This window comes from Penicillium waksmanii (genome assembly GCF_028829765.1).
Source record: "Penicillium waksmanii strain IBT 27052 chromosome Unknown utg000007l:1.0-4314555.0:1.0-4317578.0, whole genome shotgun sequence".
Taxonomy (NCBI): Eukaryota; Fungi; Ascomycota; class Eurotiomycetes; order Eurotiales; family Aspergillaceae; genus Penicillium; species Penicillium waksmanii.
In genome coordinates this window covers 2,656,113-2,676,693 of record NW_026643253.1, presented here as the reverse complement: position 1 = coordinate 2,676,693, position 20,581 = coordinate 2,656,113, and the positions used below count along the sequence as shown (strand labels likewise).

The window sequence follows — 20,581 nt, the reverse complement described above, 5'->3', positions numbered from 1 at the left end:
TTAAGTATAATTCAGTCCACTATTATTGATCAGGTACGACAGCCCGCCCAAATGCTTTCTGATACTACAGAGGTAGGAACCGTGCCATCTAAACTGTTTATAGTAGTTCTCGCTAGTCACTTGGTCACCATCTATTTTTAGAATACATTTTTCCCAAGTTCTTGTCCTTCGCAGGCCTCCGTCGATTGTATCCGACCTGGACTACAGGTATCAAAGAGAAACCACTCCGTGGATAAGCTCCTCTTTCCAACCCCATCCAAGAGTAAACGCCGCTCCTGGTCCTAGAGCCGCCGTGGCTCCGATGAATGAACCAGCGATCTTCAGCCAAGAAAAGTAGCCTCAGACTGCCTGAGCTCATGAAGTCTCAATCCAAGCCAAACAAAGCCACTGCCCATTGCAAAGATTTGATCATATTGTAGATATCTTGCGATACCATCCATGAAAGAAGCAACGGGACGCAAATGCCCATCCAAACCTGGCCAGAAAATGGGCAGCACTGAGCTATTTGCTGGCGCAGAACAGATGGAGTGGATCCAGGTGAAGCCGGAAATAGCAGCAAAGCCAATATACGCAGCACGGACCCAGAAAATATTCCGCTTGCTAGGCTTCGTCATCGATTGGGCCAAATCCGCTGAGTTTTCAGCCTTGGAAACCGGGTTTCTCAGCAGACGAATGACCCTGGCGATCGTTGGCACTATAACAGGGAATGGCTGCCAAACCGCATTCCAAAACCGGCGGGATTCAACCATCGCAGATGTGAAGTCCAGATATTTCGGTAGATAGAGTCCACCGAGGAGTGCAAGCAGAAGAGAAACAGTATGTTGAGCTGCGATCTCATGACACCCGGATAAGAGACTCCCATGTGGGGCATGGAGGTACTCCAAAGTATAATAGATGGGAGCCCAAATACCAATGCCTTTTAGCTGAAAAGCAATGCCTGCAAGGAGAGGACCTTAATGATAAATTATTAGTCTTCTTGCAGAAGCAAAGTCTTTGAGCGGAAATGGAGGTGGGGGGGGGGTTCTTACAGCAGCGATACGGCGGGGGAATGACAATTGCGGTAGCTCTCCAGCATCCATACACCAAAGACCGGGCCCAGGTCTGTTATAAAGGACCGCATCTGGAAGCACGATAATTGATCTGTTCCCGTAATAGAAGGAAGAAAGCAAAAGATTAGTGACTTGAAAAGCTTGTCCATAAATGGAACGTGGTAGATAGGTCCGCGCAAGTCAACTGTCTCTCCAGTACCTGAAGTCCAAGAGCCACCAACAAAGAAAGGAACCATGATTGGTCTGACCCTATTGATCAACGTGGTCATTATCGCACGAGCAGCTCCAAAGCACCCTAGGAGTGGAATGCACAGCAAGGTTCTTTTCAAGAGATCTGACTGGCATATAGCTTCTGTCTCATTCTTGTATGGCATAGTTGAACGCAAGGACCTCTCCGGCAAGCCCACACAGTCGAGTTTCGCTGCGCCAACTATTTCCGCAGATGATTTGTCAATTAAAAATGATTGCAAAAAAGGCAGGAGATGCAATCCAAGCATTCAGTGTTTGAAGGTTGCACCCGCCTCGAGTCGAGTAAGATCATTCGCTGAATTGGGAATTTTTGGGGCTCGTGGGCGACGAGACTTCTGTCATGACTGAAGGCAGTTGTTTGAGATTCTCTGTTTTCGGACAAGATGTGTGCCGAAGTAGAGCTGAAAGGTGATAAGAAAGTGTAGCAACACTTTCAATTGCGCTGTTTCCACCCTGGCCTGCGTTAGGCGTCATCTGGACCGAAAATTAGTCAATTTTAGATTTGCGATTTTCGCTCGTATTTACAGAACGCGACGCACCTTGTGTATCGAATCACCTATGCAGACATAACGGTCCTTGTGCCAGTACTCGTAGCTGGCCTCTTCCAAATCCAGATGCGTTTTTACAAGGGCCTTTTCGTAGACTTTCTCGAAATAGTATTGAAGCTGAACTTGACTTGGAAGCTCTTAGCCCCCAGGGCTTCCAGCCTCCAGGGTTGGTCGAAAATACAACTAGTACTAGGGTAGAATCCCCCATCCGGGCCATCCCATGTCATCAAATTGCCATTTCCAAGGGTGATATGGAACCACCTGGGCAGCCTATTGACCGAAATCGGCCATTTTATCGGCATAGAAATCGATATACTTCAAGTTGACAGCAAAAGTTGCCAACTCCGAGAACCGCCAGCTGACTCATCTGCCCGCTTTACCCGCTCTACCCGCTTTACCGCCCACGAGGCAAGAGTTACTTCAACTTCAACTTCAAGTTACAACTTGAACCTACAATATATATAAATACATATGTACACAGTACACAGTACACAATACACACCTTTCAATCTCCACCGGGTCGAGAATCGGCTCTATCGCCAACTCCCAGTTCGAGTATCTTCCGCTTCAACCGCACCGCATTGCACATATAGTTATACATATACGAGTACTCCGTAGGTACCCACCCAACCCCAAGGAGCTCCGTCAACGGGGAAACCCCACAATTCCAGCCGGTCCGAGGTCCGTTCGTCCCTTCGTCCCTCGTCCCTCTTACTCTTCTCCGAGCTTCCTTTTCATTTCCTTTCTTCTCTCCTCTGCCTCACTTTTCTGCAACAATCTCCCTATCCTACTCAGCCTAGTCATGCTTCGCACAATATCGCGCCGAGTTCCGCGCCAGCTCCCCCAGCTCCCTCACACCACCGCGCCATCTCGCCTGGCTCTCCGTGCCTTCACATGCGGTTATCCTCGGATGTCGCTCCCACCCGTTCAGCCCCCAGTGTCAACGACACTCCCGTCCGATTCATACCAGCTGCTGTCAACGGGAGACAAGGCCGGTGCTGCTGAGGATGCCCTATACGAACAACAGGTCCGCGATGTGCAGGAATGGTGGAGCTCTCCCCGTTACGAGGGTATCAAGCGGCCCTACACGGCCGAGGATGTGGTTAGCAAGCGCGGATCGCTGCAGCAAACATATCCGAGCTCGCTGATGGCTCGCAAATTGTTCAATTTGTTGAACGAGCGCGCAGCGGCCGGTGAACCGGTGCATACTAGTGAGTTGGGAGCTCTTACCCGAATTGATGACCAGATCACTTGGACTAATCGTGATATACACACCCAGTGGGCGCCATTGACCCTGTTCAAATGACCCAGCAGGCTCCTAACCAAGAGATCCTCTATATTTCTGGCTGGGCTTGCTCCTCTCTCCTCACCTCCACCAACGAGGTCTCCCCCGACTTCGGCGACTACCCTTACAACACCGTGCCGAACCAGGTCCAACGATTATTCAAGGCGCAGTCGATGCACGATCGGAAGCAATGGGATATCCGACGAAAGCTCAATGCCGATCAGCGCAAGGCCACTCCCTACGTGGATTATATGCGACCGATTGTCGCGGATGGTGACACCGGGTAAGTTTGGTCTACACGATTGAGCGAACAGCCAACATTCATGTTAACACTTTTTCTAGACACGGCGGTCTATCCGCTGTTCTCAAGCTCGCCAAACTTTTCGCTGAGAACGGTGCCGCGGCTGTCCACTTCGAGGACCAGCTGCACGGTGGAAAGAAATGCGGTCACCTCGCGGGCAAGGTCCTTGTTCCGATCGGCGAACACATTAACCGCCTCACCGCTGCTCGCTTCCAGTGGGATATGATGGGAACTGAGAACCTGGTCATCGCACGTACTGACTCCGAAAGTGGTCGCTTGATCAGCAGCGCAATCGATGTGCGCGACCATGAATTCATTCTCGGTGTCACTGAGGACGTGGAGCCACTCGCGGAGACCCTGCAGGCGATGGAGCGTGAAGGTGCCTCGCCAGCTGAGATCGATGCCTTTGAACTTGAATGGGTCAAGAAGCACAAGCTAGTGACTCTCGACGAGGGTATGCAGCCTCATATCCTGCTCTATCTTCCCTTGCTAACATTACCCAGCCGTTGATGCTCATCTCGAGGCCGAAGGTGCCCCCCAATCCTCCCGGGACGCCTACAAGAGCCACGTCCAGAACAACCCCGATCTCTCATTCTCCCGCCGTCGTGCTCTCGCCAACGACTACTCTAAAACCCCGGTTGTCTGGTCCTGCGACAGCCCCCGAACCCGCGAAGGTTTCTACCACTACAATGCCGGATTCCCCGCCGCGACTAAGCGCGCCAAGGAGTTTGCTCCCTTCGCCGACCTGCTCTGGGTCGAGACCGGTGACCCCGATGTTGCGAAGGCCGGCTCGCTTGCCGGGGAAGTGCGCGCCGCGTACCCGGGTAAGAAGCTCGTATACAACCTCAGCCCGTCGTTCAACTGGATGGGTCAGGGATTCACCGAAGAAACTCTGAAGTCGTTCATTTGGGACCTTGCCAAGCACGGGTAAGTACTTGCTACCCACTACCCTATGTCAAATCAACTAAACAACAATCTTAGCTTCGTTCTACAATTGATCTCGCTGGCTGGTTTGCACAGCAATGCGACCATCACCACTGAGCTGTCCCGCGCATTCAAGGAGGAAGGTATGCTGGCATACGTCCGCCTAGTCCAAGCGCGCGAGAAAGAGCTCGGCGTCGATGTTCTCACTCACCAGAAATGGAGCGGTGCCCCGTACATGGATGGTATCCTGGGTGCTATCCAGAGTGGAAGCAGCAGCAGCAAGAGTATGGGTGAGGGTAACACCGAGAAGGGTATGTCGTCTGTCCACCTATGTTGAAAGCGTTTCTAATATTCTTCTCAGGTTTCTAATTTACGACTGCAAAAAATCTCGACATGCGTTCTGCGTGAGAAAGCGATTGTGATTAATAGTTCATTTCATCTTGTCAGTATTTAGAAGCCAATTAGAACTCAATTCATGACTTTACTCCTGAGAACGTTTCCAAAGTTGTCAGTACTAGTTAGTAGCAATGGCTACTAACAAGTTACTGCACATTATATTATGTTATGAAAAAGACAGTTCGAACTTCGTGTCGCGCTATGAAGCAAGTGCTTTGAGCCCAGGAGGATCATAATCGGCCGCATTCACTGCAATCACAACATCAGCAATACATCTATTTCACAACCAAGCCACACCTCGAAGAATGAAACATACCAATAGAAATCATAATGAACCCAAACTCATCCGATTCCTCCAGCCACCTTTCGGCCCTTCCATTCATCACAGCACCCGGTTGAATCCAACCCAACTCCGCCTGCAAATACAACTTCCCACTCCATCGCCCTAACCACTGAATATACCTGGTATCCCACTCCCGCTCAGTGCTTGCTTGCCAGAGTACTTTTGGTGCTGGTGCAGGCATGAAACCCAGATCCGCACAGTCGAAGCAGGGCACACGGTATAAAACCGAATACGCCCAGTGAAGCAGATATAATGAAAGCACGGCACGACGTTTCGATGTCACATCTATCCAGTCTGCCCAGGTAGGACGTTTTTGGTCACGCTCTTCTTGCAAGAATAACCCGTTACGGACAACTTGGTAGATTAGTAGTTCGACTTTGCGGAATATCTCGTTATGGTCGGGTAGTGGGTTTTTCAAATTATTCGATGGCGAGATTAGTATGATTGCGTAGATTACTACTGATTGTAAGACTGCGATGAGTTCTGTTCCCTCGAGAGTTTCAGATTGGTCCTAGAGGAAAGTTCGACTTAGCAAATAACCTGAATAGAACTTGAAGTTCATCAAAAGGGTTGATCATACTCGATCCACGAGATTTCCTAGCTCATGCAGTATTGTCTTTCGAACTAGATCTTCTGCACCCTCGCACGTTCCTTTCCACATCTTCGTCAGCGTTATGCAAGTTGCCAATGGCAAAGGCAATTTCATTCCGGGTGCGAGTTGAGTTGCATGGAATAGTGGCGGCGCTTGAAATTCCTCCGCTAGCATCTTTGGCCAAGTGCGAAGAACTCGGAAGATTATTTCCATGCTGTGTTTGGCTAAGACAAGTGGGACATTCTCTGCGAGTGACTGTGGGGTCGAGAATGGAAGCGTGAATTCTTCCAGTATTTGCAGGCTATCTGTTTCGGTTGCGTCCGAGTCGGTTTCCACTGGAATGTTTTCCGTGCTGTCGATAGAACTCGAAATATTTGATGAGCACAGTGCGAGATTTGTCGAGTGGGTGGATTCCCATGTGCTAGTGGTGGAAAAGAGAGAATCAAACAAACTTGCATCAAGGCTTGGCTGTGACTCCTGAAACGGTGTTGTTGAATGGAGCACTTGTAGCGATAAATCGGCAGTGTCTGTTCTGTTTGGAAATAAATTATGGCGAGACTCTGAGTCCCCTGGAAATGATTCAATTCGCTCTTCTTGGTCCATGGGATAGTCGCAATTTATGTTGCGCAAACCACACCGCGAGCAGGTGGGTCGTTTCAAGCTGCATCTAGCCTTCTTAGAAACACACTGGCGACATGACCTTCGTCTATTTGATTGTCGACTTGGCTGATTGCAGTTATTTTTCAGATGGCGAACAAGAGAGGATTCTGGTTCTTCTTAGCAGAGGGGCTCATATCTATGAATGGGAATTTGGATCTCTTACTATGGCTAAAGCGTGCAAAGCAGAATGAGCACTCGTCCCGGCTCTCGAGTAACAGATTTTGCATAATGATTTTTGTCACCTGGTGCTGCCCAGGTCACTTCTCGAGAAGTGCAGTTCCAGGTCGTGGTCGTTGGAACTCGGAGTTCCGGGTTGTATTCTGCAGTTGAGCCGGTGGGGCCGTGGGCCAATGAAGAAGGGAGCCACAGGAAGTATAAATTCCCATGCCAATCCCCTCTCTACCTTATTTCTTCTTCATCCTTTAACAAGACAATATTTAGACCGAAATCCTGCACGATGACCATCAATCATATCTTTGTTTGGGCCTCCACAGCTAAAGCACAAAGCTTGCAAGCCTTCTACCGTACCATCCTTAAGCCGATCGGTTATAGTGAGCTGATCCGAGTCAATGACGGCAACTTAGTCGGTTATGGCAGTGACTATCCATATCTCTGGCTCAAATCATTACCCGCTGATAAGTCCCCCCCTGTCAACTCATATAGCCTTTGATGCACCAAGTGAGTTCCTCTCTTGCAAGAACTTTACATAACGAAGCACTAACATTTCTGGGAAGGCAATGAAGCTGTTGATGAGTTTTATCGATTGGCATTGTAAGTTTCGAATTATTTTATGATACAGCGTAATCTCTTCGTTCCATTATTTATGTATTAACTTTTTGCAAGGGAGCACGGAGGCCGTGATAATGGAGGACCGGGCATACGGAAAGAGATGAGTCGTCAACCATACTACGCCGCCTTTATCATCGATTTGGACGGGAACAATATTGAAGCTGTCTGCGTCCGAAAGTAAAACATATTTATTTTGATAATACTATGACTCCCGAGGTCCGAAAATGCTCTGTGTGTTGCAATGAGAGGAGTCGCAAAAATAATCGCAAAGAAGAGTCGTAAAGGTGTATATACATGTTCTCTGGGAGGAAATTGAAAATTCTATGTCCTGTTTGCAGGCCGTCTCAACCACATTTCTTCCAATTGTATCTCCAAGGAACTCTCCATTGGTGAACAGAGTGCCAATTAACAAAGATATGAGAGAAAAAGTTACAATATACATGACGCAAATATAATCTTCAACCGCTTGCCCCCCTCCCAGGGGTTGATAATTCTAAAAGCCCAGTCCCCAGCGTGGAAATATCAGACGCACATCTGGTATCAATCTAACAATGAAGCAGCAGTTCTGACTAACTATTATTTGGAGGATATGGTTTTTAACACACTAGAACGACTCCTTACGCATGAATTGGCCCATGAAGTTGGTCAACTTGGCGAATATTACGCAAGTACTGTATTATACAACTTTCAACATATCGTTCAGTCTGCTAATGAATAGCTTTTCCCCGCCATGGTTCAGAGGATACCAAATATCGCTGGGTCGATATCGTTCAGCCACAGATAATAACGCTCAAATTAATACTATCACGCCGGTGTGGTCTTTTCTTTTTCTGGGATATCGACTTTAGAACCATGCTGACTATTTGCAAAAGATAGTTTCTCATATTGGGATCAATGGTAAGTGGCGAGAGACCCCTATTAATTTGGTATTTTCCAAGATGCCATTTGCTACTTTCAACTAACCATTGACAGCCAGGTGTACTCCTGAACATCTGCAACATCCGGAACGTGGTTTGAAGATGTCAATAAGCAGTACCGATGACCAAAAAAGAGGGTTGACCCCGATTCGCTGTTTCCTTTGAAGCATGTCGTGAGGACCTCTCCTCGTTTGGCATCCTAATAGTTTTGATTTGGCACATACGCATAAAACAAGATGGCAGACGAACAGGCCTTGATTTGTTGAAGATTTTGGCTGTGACTGACTCTGAATCGGCATATCTAAATATTCAAAGCGTTACTCTTTTCTCGGTATGCATGGAGACTCGGAGATATTCAAGTTCTCAAAGAAAGACTGCTCAATCCCTGTGTCCCGAAGGTGGGGTTATACTTGCCATCATCTGGTCCGTCTTGGCACGTCTATATTGATCCTGCAGTCACACTCACTGATCGAGTTCTTTCCCCGATCGCATCTTGCCGCGATGGCCAGCCGTTCGATCTCGCAAAAGTGATTATCAGGGGCTCAATATTCCTGGCTACGGTGTCACCTCGTGGCATGTGGGCCGGACCGCTCCCGAACCCCGTTTCGACAATGATGGCTACCGATACCACAACCTGAGAAACTTGCCTGTGGCAGGTTGGTTAAACGGTGTCCTGCAGTCTCTCCAACCCGGCAATACATTACCTCAGATACGGTGACCTGTTTCCGGCGAGAATACGGAATACAACTCTCCATAATGCCCAGCCTGCCGTGCCTCCATGCTTTCCTCGCCAGCTCCACGCGATGCATCTCAGGCCGCCCGGGATCGACCTCCCTCTCAGGTATACCTGCCCATAAAAGGGTAGGCAAGTGGGTCAATTGAGTTGCGCTTGGTTGTGGACGCGGTATCAATTATCCCCGCTGGCTCCGCGCAGGGGGAGCGAACACATAATAACGCCCTGTGGGTGTTTTACGACGATCACGTTTTAATTGAGTCTTGAAATGAGAAAATTTGTCTCAAGTCCCTCTTCTCCTGGGAGCATCTCGATGACTCCTTTCAACAACACCGCGGAGACTCAAGAGACCAGTTGATACATTCGAATTCAATATACGAACAACGCAGATCGAAGGAGAATAGGCACCCTTAGAAGCTTTGTGTGGTACTTTGATCACCAAAATGCTGAACCACCAATCCAACACCATCTCGGGATTTGCGAAAAATAATAGGTACCCGAGGCTTCGGGTCCTTTGAAAATATGCGCAAGGAGGCTACCGGGGGAGCAACCAGCTGCATCTTTTAGCCCATCTCGCCCGAGCGGCGAACAAAAGCAAAGATAAAAACAAAACACACAATTGCAGGGATTCGCATGTGGTCATCCGGCATAACTACTTGTCGACGTGTGGAATTTGGTCTGTGGCGGTTGGTAGTCGGCTGGGGTACCGCCTGGCTGGGATTGCAGAAGCGTGGGAGCACAAAACACAGAGAAATTGGGTGAGAATCAGCTGCGCTTGGACTAAAAGAGCATGCTGGAGCACAGACCCTCTGCGCTGAAGAATCAAAAGTACAATAATGATTGTTTAAATTCGCGGTAATGGGCATGAAAATGATGTGTTACCAATACCCACGGTTATTCCGCAGCCGACCCCGATTAAAGGAGTATTTTTCAAGCACGGGGAAAACGGGGGATGTACAGATATTTCTAAATCTCACGGAAGACTCAGTGCGCAGAGTAAACCTGTGGCGTGGAATTGATTTCCATTCAATGTCGGGGATTTTCATTGGCAGTTACGGAATTCAGAAGCGACAACCGTGTAAGATAGATCAAAAAATTACAATCCCCTTCGAACCCGACAGTTTGGATACAAACCTTGGAACCCAGAACCCCCTCCACCCGCGCGTAGAAGTTGGCTGACAACCTTGGAAGCGAGTCTCTTGCAAAGAGACCAGATTTATTTATTCTGCATGCTCCTCCGAATTATTTTCTCTTGCGATTTCCATCCCTCCCATCATAATGAGCTCTACTATGGATAATACACCCTTCGTGCCCTCTGGGCCAGCCCCATCTGCACACAACACTAGCGCCCAAACCCCTGTCGGCGCGGCCAGTCCAATCACGGCCGATAATTTTGACGACGTATGTAAACCCGATTGCAAGGCCCGGCTCCTCGTTATATTCAGGGAACTAATATTCTGTCATGCTGTAGGATACGAACAGTGAATTCGATGATGCGCTATCCGATCTCACCTCTCTGTCTTCAAGCGTGCTCGATTTCGAATATGAAAATGGTAGGCGGTACTGCAGTACCCGCTCCACAGTAAGTGGACTTCCCCGTGTGGGTATTACGATTCATTACTTTGTTGACCTGCGATTAGAGTACCTATATGTAATTTCAACTTTATCTCTGGAGGCTCTTGGATGTTAAGACTGACCGGAAAATTTAGGATGCCGAATGATGAGGAGGAACAAGATCGAATGGATCTGGTAAGGCACCACCATGCTTAGCAGGTCTCTATGTTCATACACTAACTAAATATGCTTTCTTCAGACACACCACATGTTCGTGAAATAACACATATCTGCTGGACCGTAACGGCTAACCAGAATGGTATAGATGGTTGATGATGCTGGGAGGAGAGCTTTACAATGCACCCATCACATCATCACCACAGAACATTCTTGATCTCGGAACCGGAACAGGTATTTGGGCGTTGGACATTGCCGAGTATGTGGGATTCCCCTTGATCTATCCTTCGATTCCACTGATGTTAATCCCATACGATAGGAAGTTCCCCGGCGCTCATGTGGTTGGAAACGACATAAGCCCCATCCAGCCAAACTGGGTGGCCCCAAATATTGAGTTCATCGTGGATGATTTCGAAAGGGAATGGCATTTTGAAGAGAATCACTTTGACTTTATACATGCACGATGCTTGGCAGGGTATGATCATCCGACTACCCTCTGTCTGAACTATAGTGACGCTCTAACACACCGAACAGATGTGTAGCTGACTGGCCAGGGTTTATCCGTCGGATCTTCGATCATGTCAAACCCGGCGGCTACTTTGAATCGCACGAGAGCGCCGTATGGGCCCGGAGTGACGACGGGTCACTCAAGCCAGACTGCGCAATCATGGAATGGCAGCAGGCCGTCAATTTGGCCGGCGATTTGAGCGGCCGCGAGCTAAACATCTATCATAAGCTGAAAGGCTGGATGATTGATGCCGGGTTTGAGGATGTCACCTTGAAGGTATACGCGCTGCCGTTCTCGCCATGGCCGAAGGACCCCTTTCTGAAGACTCTGGGCAAGTACCAGGCAGTGCAGTTACAACAAGCTATCGATTCATATTCACTGCGCTTTTACACGCAAGTGCTTGGTTGGGGTGCGGATGCCGCTAAGATTCATAATGCTGTGGTCAAGCAGGAGCTGCGTGATAAGAAGTTGCATGCCTATGTTCAAACGTATGGTCCAACCCACCCTTTTCAATTTTCTGGGTACTAACTATGAGCAGAGTTGCCGTCCATGGGAGGAAGCCTCTTCGCTGGTGATATCAAGGGGATTTGAAAAATATAAACAAAACACGAAACACAAAATATTGGCCCAAACAGGCATGTCGGTGACAGATACTTGTCAGTGGTCATTTTGAATGATACAGTGAATATGTTGCATCTACGTCTGTTCCGGAATTACCCAACTGCGAACCGGACTACTTTTCTTCTATTTGTGAATTTTAACCAGGCACTTTGACCTAGATGGTTTAATCTATGACATTATTTATGTACAGGGTAACATCATATTACCATAACATTACAGCTGAGCACCAGCCCTCAGTATTTCTACATAGGCGACGGTAATATAAGCCGACTCTTCATTGTCCTAATTGGTGAGACAGTTGGTTATCCCAAACTCGACCCTCATAGGTGGACTTTAAAGCCTGCAGCCACGGGCCACCAAACAGCGGCAAAATGGCACCAGAAATTAGAACTCCGAACTTATCCAACTTTTCTTCATTTGAAGCGCTTATTAATAAGTAATAATCATAGATCAACTCATAGGCCGGCTATATGACATTTTTCTATTGTGGAATTCTTTCTAAAATTGACATTGTGGTGGGGGTGTGAATCTGCTGTGGATCCTGTTTCTTTCGTATGCGACCCATAACTACCCGATGCTGACATGCAAAACACACCGCAACATTTCACAATACTCAAGTTGAAAATTTCAAGACGAGGCTTGAAGAGCTTCTCCAGAAAATTGATACACAAGCCAAGCTGCTGAATACGGACTAAGCGGTTTTCCTGCCGTGGACTTCTCCCGCATTGTCGGTTGAAAACATGGAAAACTGATGGAGGAAACGAAGAAACTTATCCGATACTTTCCTGGCTAAAATATTGCTGGCCCATTTAGTCGCCTATGTACTACTCGTATCTTGATAACCCCTCATTTCTTAAATATCTTCAGATGCCCTTTGACGCATCAGCAAATACTATTACTCTTCTACTAGATATAATTATTGAAATCAAACCCAATCGCGATGCTTAGTTATATCCAGTCAAAACCGACACGACCATCATACAACTGCCCCGAGGTCTTGGATATCCATTGTCCCGAATCTCGATTATCCCTAGATGTTTGTTGTAAAGCAGTGAGTCGGATGAATCCATCTTCCGGTGCATTCCAGATTTCGTCGCTATCTGGCATGCAAAAATCCATGTCTGTCAAATTCAACAGATTGTTTCTCAAAGCACTACCATTTCCCTCGATAGTCTCGCCCCCGCTGCGAGAGCAAAGTCTGCATAACTTATATAGAGCTAGTCCAAAACGCTTGATCTCCTCCACACTCACCCAGACAAGTGCAAGCGGCGCAGAAGTATGATGTCGTGAGAGCATATTTGGATAATAGAATAGGCCGGCTAGCCGACATGTCTCCACGAGGGATGAGAGTAGTTCATATTCTTGTGTTGGAAGCCGAAAACGGAGGCCGAGATCAAAAGTTGTCTCTTTCTTGGCTACAAGAACAGCGAATATAAGCTGTAAAAGAATACCTTGGTAAGTTGCCATAGGCCAGGGCGTCGCCTTGTCTTGGTGTGGCGTGGATTTTGAAATACACCATTGAGACTGCATGGATAATGTTAGTAGCAAATCCCAGGGATTGATACTAATTGATAAGTCCGCACTCGTTGAGCTTCAATCGAAGAAAGTAATTTTAGATGGAAGGACATCGCCTTAGTTCGTGACGAATCATCGCCTTTGATCCACAATCCAATCATCACCATAGATTGCAGAAGGACGCATGGTTCGTTCGGGGGATCAAATGTGCCAGGGTGCAAAAACGGCCAAGTCGGATGAAAGTCGCGAAAGTAGATATCAATAAAGTCTTGACCGATCCATCGAGTTTTTCCAGGTATTGGGCCTAGCAAGTCCGTGCTAGGGAGGGTTGGAGCTTGAGCCTCTTGGACTTCGGGCTTATCATGAACCGTCTCCTGGCGAGTTCGTGAACAAACGACCCCTCTCTTCTGACATCGGTTGCATGGAGATTCAAAATCGCATCGTTCTTTTCTAGCCTGGCAAGCTTTACAAGCCCGTTGCGCACGCACAAAGGGCGGCTCCCTCCCTGGGTGGTAGTTCCGGACATGCCGACGTAAAAGATCGCTAGGTGAAAGTTAGTCCTCGTACTATTATGAGTTCTTAGAGAGAATAAACGTGGTACATCCCTCCTGATCAGGCTGCTATCACAGTAAGGACATGGAAAGCGGTCTCCTTCATGACGTGCCATGTGTCGATTTACGTGCTCTTTTCGTTGGTAGGCCGCATTGCATCCTGAAATTTTACATTTAAAAGGAGGCAAATCAGATTTAGGGTATGGGCGTGACGCCATGGTCTCAATTTTGAAATTTGATTCCTCTGTTTCTCTGTCATATGCCAAGCAAAGAAAATAAAAAAGCGTAGCATGGAGACGAAGATGCCGAGTGGCAAGGTTCCTCTTCGTCTTTCTGCGGCAGATTTACTAAGCCCGGGCGTAGCCGGCATCCCACTCGGCCAATCCCGCTTGACAAAAATGTATCAGAAAAAAAAGAATCATTCGAAATTTGGTCTTGGATATCTGATTGGCTCATTATTTGAACAGTCCTAATTTTTTAATATTTTTAGGACGTTTTTTTAGCAAATCAGTGGTTATTTATTCGTTGATCCATGATCCTAGGCTCTTGTGATCTCAAAGTACTAACTACTAGTAGAGTTTTTACATCATTCAAACTTGAACTTCCAAGGTTTGTACTTGACACCGAAAGTGTAGTAAATATCAAAACCCTTTGGCTGCCAGTGTAGATGCAATTGCCAATACGAAACATGAATTCTACTGGGCAGCTACTGACATAATTTGCAAGCCGGCGAGTTTGTACCGAAAGAAATGACCGGCAAAGTTCACCTATGCAATAAATTGCGGCCGCTTGTCATCCCTGCAGTCAGCACAGGGGCGGGCTGTGGTGGGAAATCTATTTCTATCTGGCGGTATTTCCGCCAACCGGGCTCGATTTATCATCAAGACGGTATTCACTATGGCTATACTGATTCACTGACCATGGCACGATTTATTTCGAGGATTATTGATTACCATTCAATATTATGAAATGTTACCAGGAGGGATTCCGACAAGCGGGATCCCCGGGCGGGATGCCGAAATTGTAAATTCAAGCTTCTTTGGAATAGAAGTTCGTAATTGTCATGTTTTTTTTCCATCCATAGGATTCCTGACATTTAATATCCGTCATAGACGTTTCCAAGATGCGGGGGGGGAGTATAAGTATTGCCATCTCCTCCTCAATGTCGATTCACTTTATCATATCATACAAAATCCTAAGCTTCTTTACTGAACACGCCCAAGTCTCAACAATTGTGCTCAATATATCAACTCCTTTTCTAAGAACTTATTATTCACAATGGCTCCTACGCTCGATATCACTCATATTGGCACTGCCACTGCGATCCTCAACATCAACGGAGTAAACTTTTTAACGGATCCATTCTTTTCCCCCGCCGGAACGAGCTGGGATCTTGGTGCTTTCAGTGTGAAAGTAACTGATAGTCCGGCTTTGCGCCTTGACCAACTGCCTATCATCGATGCTGTGCTCTTGAGCCACGAAGATCACCCAGACAACTTGGACGAGCTTGGTCGTCAGCTCCTTGACGGGCGCCGAGTTTTTACCACCGTCGATGGAAGCAAGAAACTCGCGCCTCGTCCGGCCGTTCATGGCATGAAGCCGTGGGAAGAGATCGAGAGCAAAATCGGAGGAAAGTCCTTCAAGATAACCGCCACGCCAACCCAACACGCCCCAGGAGCCGAATGTACCGGCTTTATCGTGACCGGAGAAGACTTCGGACATGGCCGTGATGGCCTCCCCAACGCAATCTATTTCACCGGCGACACCGTCTACATCGAAGAGTTGAACTCGATTGCAGACCGTTTTCACGTCGTTGCCGCCGTGATGAACTTGGGTAATGCTCATGTCCCCATCTCAGAAGACCCAAACGTTCCTCCTCTGCAAGTCACCATGGGCGGCAAGGATGGGGCCAAACTATTCCGCGCTCTGAAAGCAGACGTGCTCATTCCGATGCACTATGAATCTTGGGGACATTTCACTCAATTTGGTGTCGAGTTGCGCCAGGCTTTTGAGGACGAGGGTATCAGTGATAAGATCTGCTGGCTGAAGGGCGGCGAGAAGGTCACTGTTCTCTGAGCTTAGACACCTACCAATGCCTCTAGTTAGTGTATATACTCGTATTTTCAGAAAGCTAAAACTTGTCAAAAAATATCTAAATTTGTCAAATTGAATTCATTGTCAGTTCTTGCAGAAGATGAGAAGATTTCACCTAACAAAGATCCCATTTATGAGATTCCAAGGTTGACGAATCGACGTAGTATTTTTTATTTTCCACGCCTAAGCTACCAGTTCTTGTAGCTTTTGAAGGGCACAGCATATTCCTAAGCTCTTAACAGTCAAATATGTCCATTTCCTCCATGCTACTTGTACTGACCTTAGAAATTATCCTGTTTGTATGCCATTATGCCATAGTTATACTTCACACCGGAGCATGACTAAGCGCACGTGACCGAAGTATCGGAGCTTCGGGTTGACGGCGCCATTCACACCCGCCCTTCTCTCGATCGATTTGAGGCATTGCATTGCATTCATACTCGCCATTCACAACCATGGGTGCTGGCAGTTCCAAGCCCGACTCTGCGGGCGGCACCAAGCATGTCTTCTCCAGGTAAATTGCCCCGGAAGTGCGGAATCCCGCCTCGATCTTGCGGTGGGCGCGGGAACCCATCATGTCATGGAGGAGTCGATGATCAGCCATCCCGAAGATGGTACCACAGGCAGATCTTTGTAAAGGGATCGTCAATGCGAGAGGGAATACGATGGCTAACCCGTTTACTTTCTTCCAGCAACTCCCCCGTCCAATTCTCCTCCAACCTAGTCGAGGCCCTCCAGTCCACCTCCGAGGTTCGTTCCAACCCCAACCCAATTCCCTTTCAACCGCCAGCACATAAGTGCCAGGCACCAGGATTGGATCAGAATGATACAATGAAGAAGAACAAAAACTCACACTCGAAATCATCAAACAGACGGACTCTTCCCGCGCAAAGGCAATTGAACTCGAGATCCAAAACCGCGTCTCACAAGAACTCCAGCGCCTCCGCGAACGCGAGCAGCAAACCCTCGCCGAGATTGAAAAGCGCCTCGCCTCTTCAAAGGATACCAGTTCCCTCCCCATCTCAGCTGCCACCGCTCCTGCCGCCCCCGCCAGCACCGGCTACACCGTCGGCTCATTGAACCTCGATGCGCCTCGCATTCCCTTCGCCGGCCGCGAATACGAGACCTCGGCCCCCGCCGCCGTCCCCATCGAGAACGTTCCGCAGCAGGAGTTGAAGCGTGATATCTCGCGCGAGTCTGTGAACACTGAGATCGAGGCACTCCGCACTCGTCTTGATGGCCGCAGGAAGCTGGCTGATCTGGATGAGGGTGTTTCCAAGGCCCAGTCTGCTGTCATTGGCTGTCTGCGATTGAATGATCGCCGGCCCCTGGATTGCTGGCAAGAAGTTGATGCTTTTAAGAAGGAAGTTGCGCGTATGGAGGCTTCGTTCGTGGATCGCATTGTCGGTTAGATAGAGTGCTCCATTGTGATAGACGCCGATGCCGTAAGGTCACGGCTCGGCTTGGCTTGGCTTAATATGCCATGTCGAATTTTTGGAAGTGTTCCTTGTCTTACTGGCAGGATTCAGCGTGGCTGCTGTACTGTATGTATAGATCGTCTTTTTTATTGTTTGCCATGATTCTGCATAAGATAGGATTATCCTTCTGAATGAGCTACTGGACCTGGTTTTTTTGTAGTTTATTAACCTTTTTTTTATGATTCATTCACATTTCGTCAGTTATTTGGATAGGGTATCAAGTACTACTGAATTAGACAATCTCCCAAGTTGCTAATCGGCCGACCTTTTCTCCGGCAGATCGAACGATGCACAGCTTCTTTTCTGAGAGCTTGCCATTGGATTCAGCTACCTTCGACAGCAGGATTGAAGCAATGCCAGTTCCCTTGCCCTCAGATAGATTGTAATTTCCTGTAGTGACAAACCCGATCAGATCATCTGCTGTTGGAACCTCGAGATGAATCGACGGCGAATCTTCGGGTACGGCAGCGATAAGTGACTCAGTAAGTTGGCGCCGGGCTGCGTCGCCAGAAACATCAGAGGGTTTGCGGGATCCCGCTTTCCCTCCAGCAGACTTATGGTTTGCTGAAGCCAATAGTAACCATTTTTCTCGGAGGGTTGGGTTTGTTGGTAGACGGTAAATGCGCGAGCAAGGAGTGGGAGTGCCGCGGTGGATTAGCGAGACGTATACGGTAGAGAGAGCCGCGGGCTCAGTTTGTGTTTTGGTGAGGTTGGAGAGAATTTTGTTGGTGTCTTTTGTAGAAAATCGAAGATTGTGAAGGTCGGATGGCGGGATGCTAACATCGGGTACCTCGGGATTGGCTCCGTCGGCCTGTTTGCTAGGAGAAGTGATGTTTTCGGGAACATCTTGACCTGTTCCTTGAACAAGTCTCTCCCAATCACAGGTCCAGCCACGCCCAATCTCCCCCTTTGGGTGCCCATCGCCTAGAATAAGGCTGTCATATTCAACACGTCGGCCTTTAGGTCGTCGTTCCCATTCGTGTCGAGATTTCTCGGCTTCGCGCTGGTTCCATTCCCACCCGGCCCGAGTACCGGGGAAGTCACCAGGGAACCATGCCTCCCCCGCTTCAAAGGCAAGCTGTTGCTGTTGTTTTACACCTCCGAATCGAGGGTTGCCTCCACTCGAGAGTGGGTAGTACATTAGAGAATACCATACCGGTGGCACACATTTCCATGGCAGAAGGACAGTCCACGAGCCAGGCGCAGAGTTTCGCTTCAGATGAGTTCGTGACCGGTTTGCAAGTATGATTGCTGGAATCTGGGGGTCTGTGGGCTTGGGAGCAGGGTACTTCCCAGGACCCGAAAGATTACGACGACGATTGATCGCTTTCTGGCTGGGGAGTTGGCGAGTAGCTGCTAGGCGACTAGGGCGATCAAATAATGAAGAAGGTCCCTGCGTCTGGTCTGGGGACCACTTGGAGAGTAGAATGGCGAGATTGTTCATATGAGATTCGCTGTCTGGAATGTCGAGTTTGCGGGGTGGGAACTCAAGGCGGGGGTCAGACACGTTGAAAGATAAGAGGGCGTTTTGTGGCAATGATGAAGGGTTTGATACTCCCAATAAGGCTGGCCAAATCACCTCTGGGCTCTGTGGGCCTGGGAGCTGACCATCGGGTTTGTTGGAAGGTCGTAAAGCGGCGATCAATGCTTCCGTGGAGCCTGGGCCAGTAATCTCAATGCTTCCAATTTCGAATCTGAGGTCCTCGACCATGACGGGCGGACTTTGGCGCTTCGATGCCTCGAGCAGATCATTCCAAAGTTGCAGGAAGGCTGATGGATGAACGCGAACCCAAAGCTTTCGTCGAGTGATCTTAGGTACAGATGAACTGTCATCGGCGTTGGCCATTTCCACGTCTTCCGATTTTGGAACAGCGCACCAGATCATGGTGATTGGAGCTGTTGGCCTCGTGGGGTGATCCATCTCAAAGGCCCAGGTTTCCAGTGATCTGGCACCAGCTTTCCACTTCTTTCCTTTGGGGCCCGATCCTTCTGCACTACTAATGCCAACAGCCAGAAGTACAGCTTCGATAGAACCCTCAGACCCTTCAAGTTGTATCGTAGACATATAGCTCATATCCCACGCCATGGCACCCCGAGCACCGCGTGTCCTGTGTGTAGGCCGATAGCTCTTCTCAGTAGGTGACAAAGGAATGGCGAATCGCCAGAGGGGGTTCTTGGTCGTCGTGACATGTGCCCGTTTGGCATGGAACAAGTGGGTAGGAAGCCATGTTTTGCATTGCTGGCGCTTGCGGAATTTTGCGTCGGCGGGCGGCGGTCTCGAGAGCTTGTTCTTCTTTATTTTGGGGATCCGCGGTGCGGTGTTGAAATTGTGACTACCTCCCTCCTTCAGTTGGGTGTTGATGTCTTTATCTCGGGCGATCTTCGCGGCGAGGCGCTTATTCTTTGTTCTGGCATTGAGGTTTTGCAGGCGTCGGGCAGATTCAAGACGGATGCGCATGATCTGCGTTGGTTTGCGTCTTCTAGCGGTGACGGTCGGGGTATTGTCTTCGATCATCTGTTTCAACACAACCCCATCGCAAGGTCAGTCACCAGCCAGCTAGAGCCATCAATGGAGCTGTAACATACCTCGCGCTTGGCCCGCACCCTCAACCTCTGTGGGACCCGCTTCACATTGTGACTTGCCGTTCGACGTCGCAACGCGCGAGGGACTTTTTGAAAAGCTCGGGTTGTCAGCGCAGTTCTCGATCGCTGAATTCCATCCTCTAAGGCTTGGATTTCGAATGCTCGTGCGGAGGCGTACGCGGCGACATCGAGTTCGCCCGTTGCGGAGAGGGCGGCATCGGTTGATTGCACGGCGAGTTGGCGCGCATCGAAGGTTTTGGCTCGTCTAGCTGCGCCTCCAGTTGAGACATAAGGCCCTGGGGCAGTTTCCTTCCTCTTGGCGGAATTGGAGGCCATCTGGTGAGCAGCTTGGATGTTGCGAAGCGAAGTGAAGCGTTGGAGAATCAAAAAAAAGTTGCCGGGGCTTGGCGCGTCATCGGCCCCACGCAGAAGTAGGAACTACACATTAAGTTAACTTAACTTAACTATATTTACGGTGGAACTGGAGCTTCCAGAATAATGGAGTCGTGATTCATTTACTAACAGGGTATTTAAAATAAATTATCATGATGTTCCTGAGTGGGAAGATCAGTTATGCGGCAATGTTACATTAGTACTACTAGTCAAGAGGGCCAAGACTAAAATTGGCATACACCAATCCTGCGTGTGTGCATAGAGAATATATTTTTTATATTTTTCCAGAATGTTATTCAACAATAGAAGATTCGTAGAATC

At 48.5% G+C, this 20,581-nt stretch overlaps 9 protein-coding genes across 9 annotated transcripts; 5 read left to right on the top strand and 4 right to left on the bottom strand.

Moving 5' to 3' along the window:
• Positions 1–320: 320 nt before the first annotated feature.
• Positions 321–1,546, bottom strand: N7481_007833 (monooxygenase; the record flags this gene model as incomplete). Its single annotated transcript, XM_057267052.1, has 2 exons — positions 321–952; positions 1,054–1,546. The coding sequence occupies 2 exons, from the start codon at positions 1,544–1,546 to the stop codon at positions 321–323; spliced, it is 1,125 nt and encodes a 374-aa protein (XP_057121253.1).
• A 40-nt stretch (positions 1,547–1,586) lies between these two features.
• N7481_007832 (FAD-dependent oxidoreductase) lies at positions 1,587–1,963 on the bottom strand (the record flags this gene model as incomplete). Its single annotated transcript, XM_057267051.1, has 2 exons — positions 1,587–1,772; positions 1,838–1,963. Coding segments are annotated over 2 exons (312 nt in total), but the record flags the coding sequence as incomplete, so codon positions are not given.
• Positions 1,964–2,648: 685 nt separating this feature from the next.
• Positions 2,649–4,725, top strand: N7481_007831 (methylisocitrate lyase ICL2; the record flags this gene model as incomplete). Its single annotated transcript, XM_057267050.1, has 6 exons — positions 2,649–3,057; positions 3,126–3,414; positions 3,474–3,886; positions 3,936–4,359; positions 4,414–4,667; positions 4,718–4,725. The coding sequence occupies 6 exons, from the start codon at positions 2,649–2,651 to the stop codon at positions 4,723–4,725; spliced, it is 1,797 nt and encodes a 598-aa protein (XP_057121251.1).
• A 226-nt stretch (positions 4,726–4,951) lies between these two features.
• On the bottom strand, positions 4,952–6,290 carry N7481_007830 (uncharacterized protein; the record flags this gene model as incomplete). The annotated part of the gene is made up of 3 exons (XM_057267049.1): positions 4,952–5,001; positions 5,069–5,606; positions 5,676–6,290. 3 exons carry the CDS (start codon positions 6,288–6,290, stop codon positions 4,952–4,954), a joined length of 1,203 nt encoding a protein of 400 aa, XP_057121250.1.
• Positions 6,291–6,804: 514 nt separating this feature from the next.
• N7481_007829 (uncharacterized protein) lies at positions 6,805–7,240 on the top strand (the record flags this gene model as incomplete). The annotated part of the gene is made up of 2 exons (XM_057267048.1): positions 6,805–6,943; positions 7,191–7,240. 2 exons carry the CDS (start codon positions 6,805–6,807, stop codon positions 7,238–7,240), a joined length of 189 nt encoding a protein of 62 aa, XP_057121249.1.
• A 2,824-nt stretch (positions 7,241–10,064) lies between these two features.
• On the top strand, positions 10,065–11,600 carry N7481_007828 (class I SAM-dependent methyltransferase; the record flags this gene model as incomplete). The annotated part of the gene is made up of 9 exons (XM_057267047.1): positions 10,065–10,187; positions 10,258–10,368; positions 10,427–10,437; positions 10,496–10,535; positions 10,600–10,610; positions 10,666–10,776; positions 10,837–10,992; positions 11,052–11,513; positions 11,564–11,600. 9 exons carry the CDS (start codon positions 10,065–10,067, stop codon positions 11,598–11,600), a joined length of 1,062 nt encoding a protein of 353 aa, XP_057121248.1.
• A 3,390-nt stretch (positions 11,601–14,990) lies between these two features.
• Positions 14,991–15,788, top strand: N7481_007827 (MBL fold metallo-hydrolase; the record flags this gene model as incomplete). Its single annotated transcript, XM_057267046.1, has 1 exon — positions 14,991–15,788. The coding sequence occupies one exon, from the start codon at positions 14,991–14,993 to the stop codon at positions 15,786–15,788; it is 798 nt and encodes a 265-aa protein (XP_057121247.1).
• A 473-nt stretch (positions 15,789–16,261) lies between these two features.
• On the top strand, positions 16,262–17,218 carry N7481_007826 (Mic19 family protein; the record flags this gene model as incomplete). Its single annotated transcript, XM_057267045.1, has 3 exons — positions 16,262–16,320; positions 16,499–16,556; positions 16,679–17,218. 3 exons carry the CDS (start codon positions 16,262–16,264, stop codon positions 17,216–17,218), a joined length of 657 nt encoding a protein of 218 aa, XP_057121246.1.
• A 298-nt stretch (positions 17,219–17,516) lies between these two features.
• Positions 17,517–20,203, bottom strand: N7481_007825 (ribonuclease P/MRP protein subunit POP1; the record flags this gene model as incomplete). The annotated part of the gene is made up of 2 exons (XM_057267044.1): positions 17,517–19,799; positions 19,871–20,203. The coding sequence occupies 2 exons, from the start codon at positions 20,201–20,203 to the stop codon at positions 17,517–17,519; spliced, it is 2,616 nt and encodes an 871-aa protein (XP_057121245.1).
• Positions 20,204–20,581: the final 378 nt, after the last annotated feature.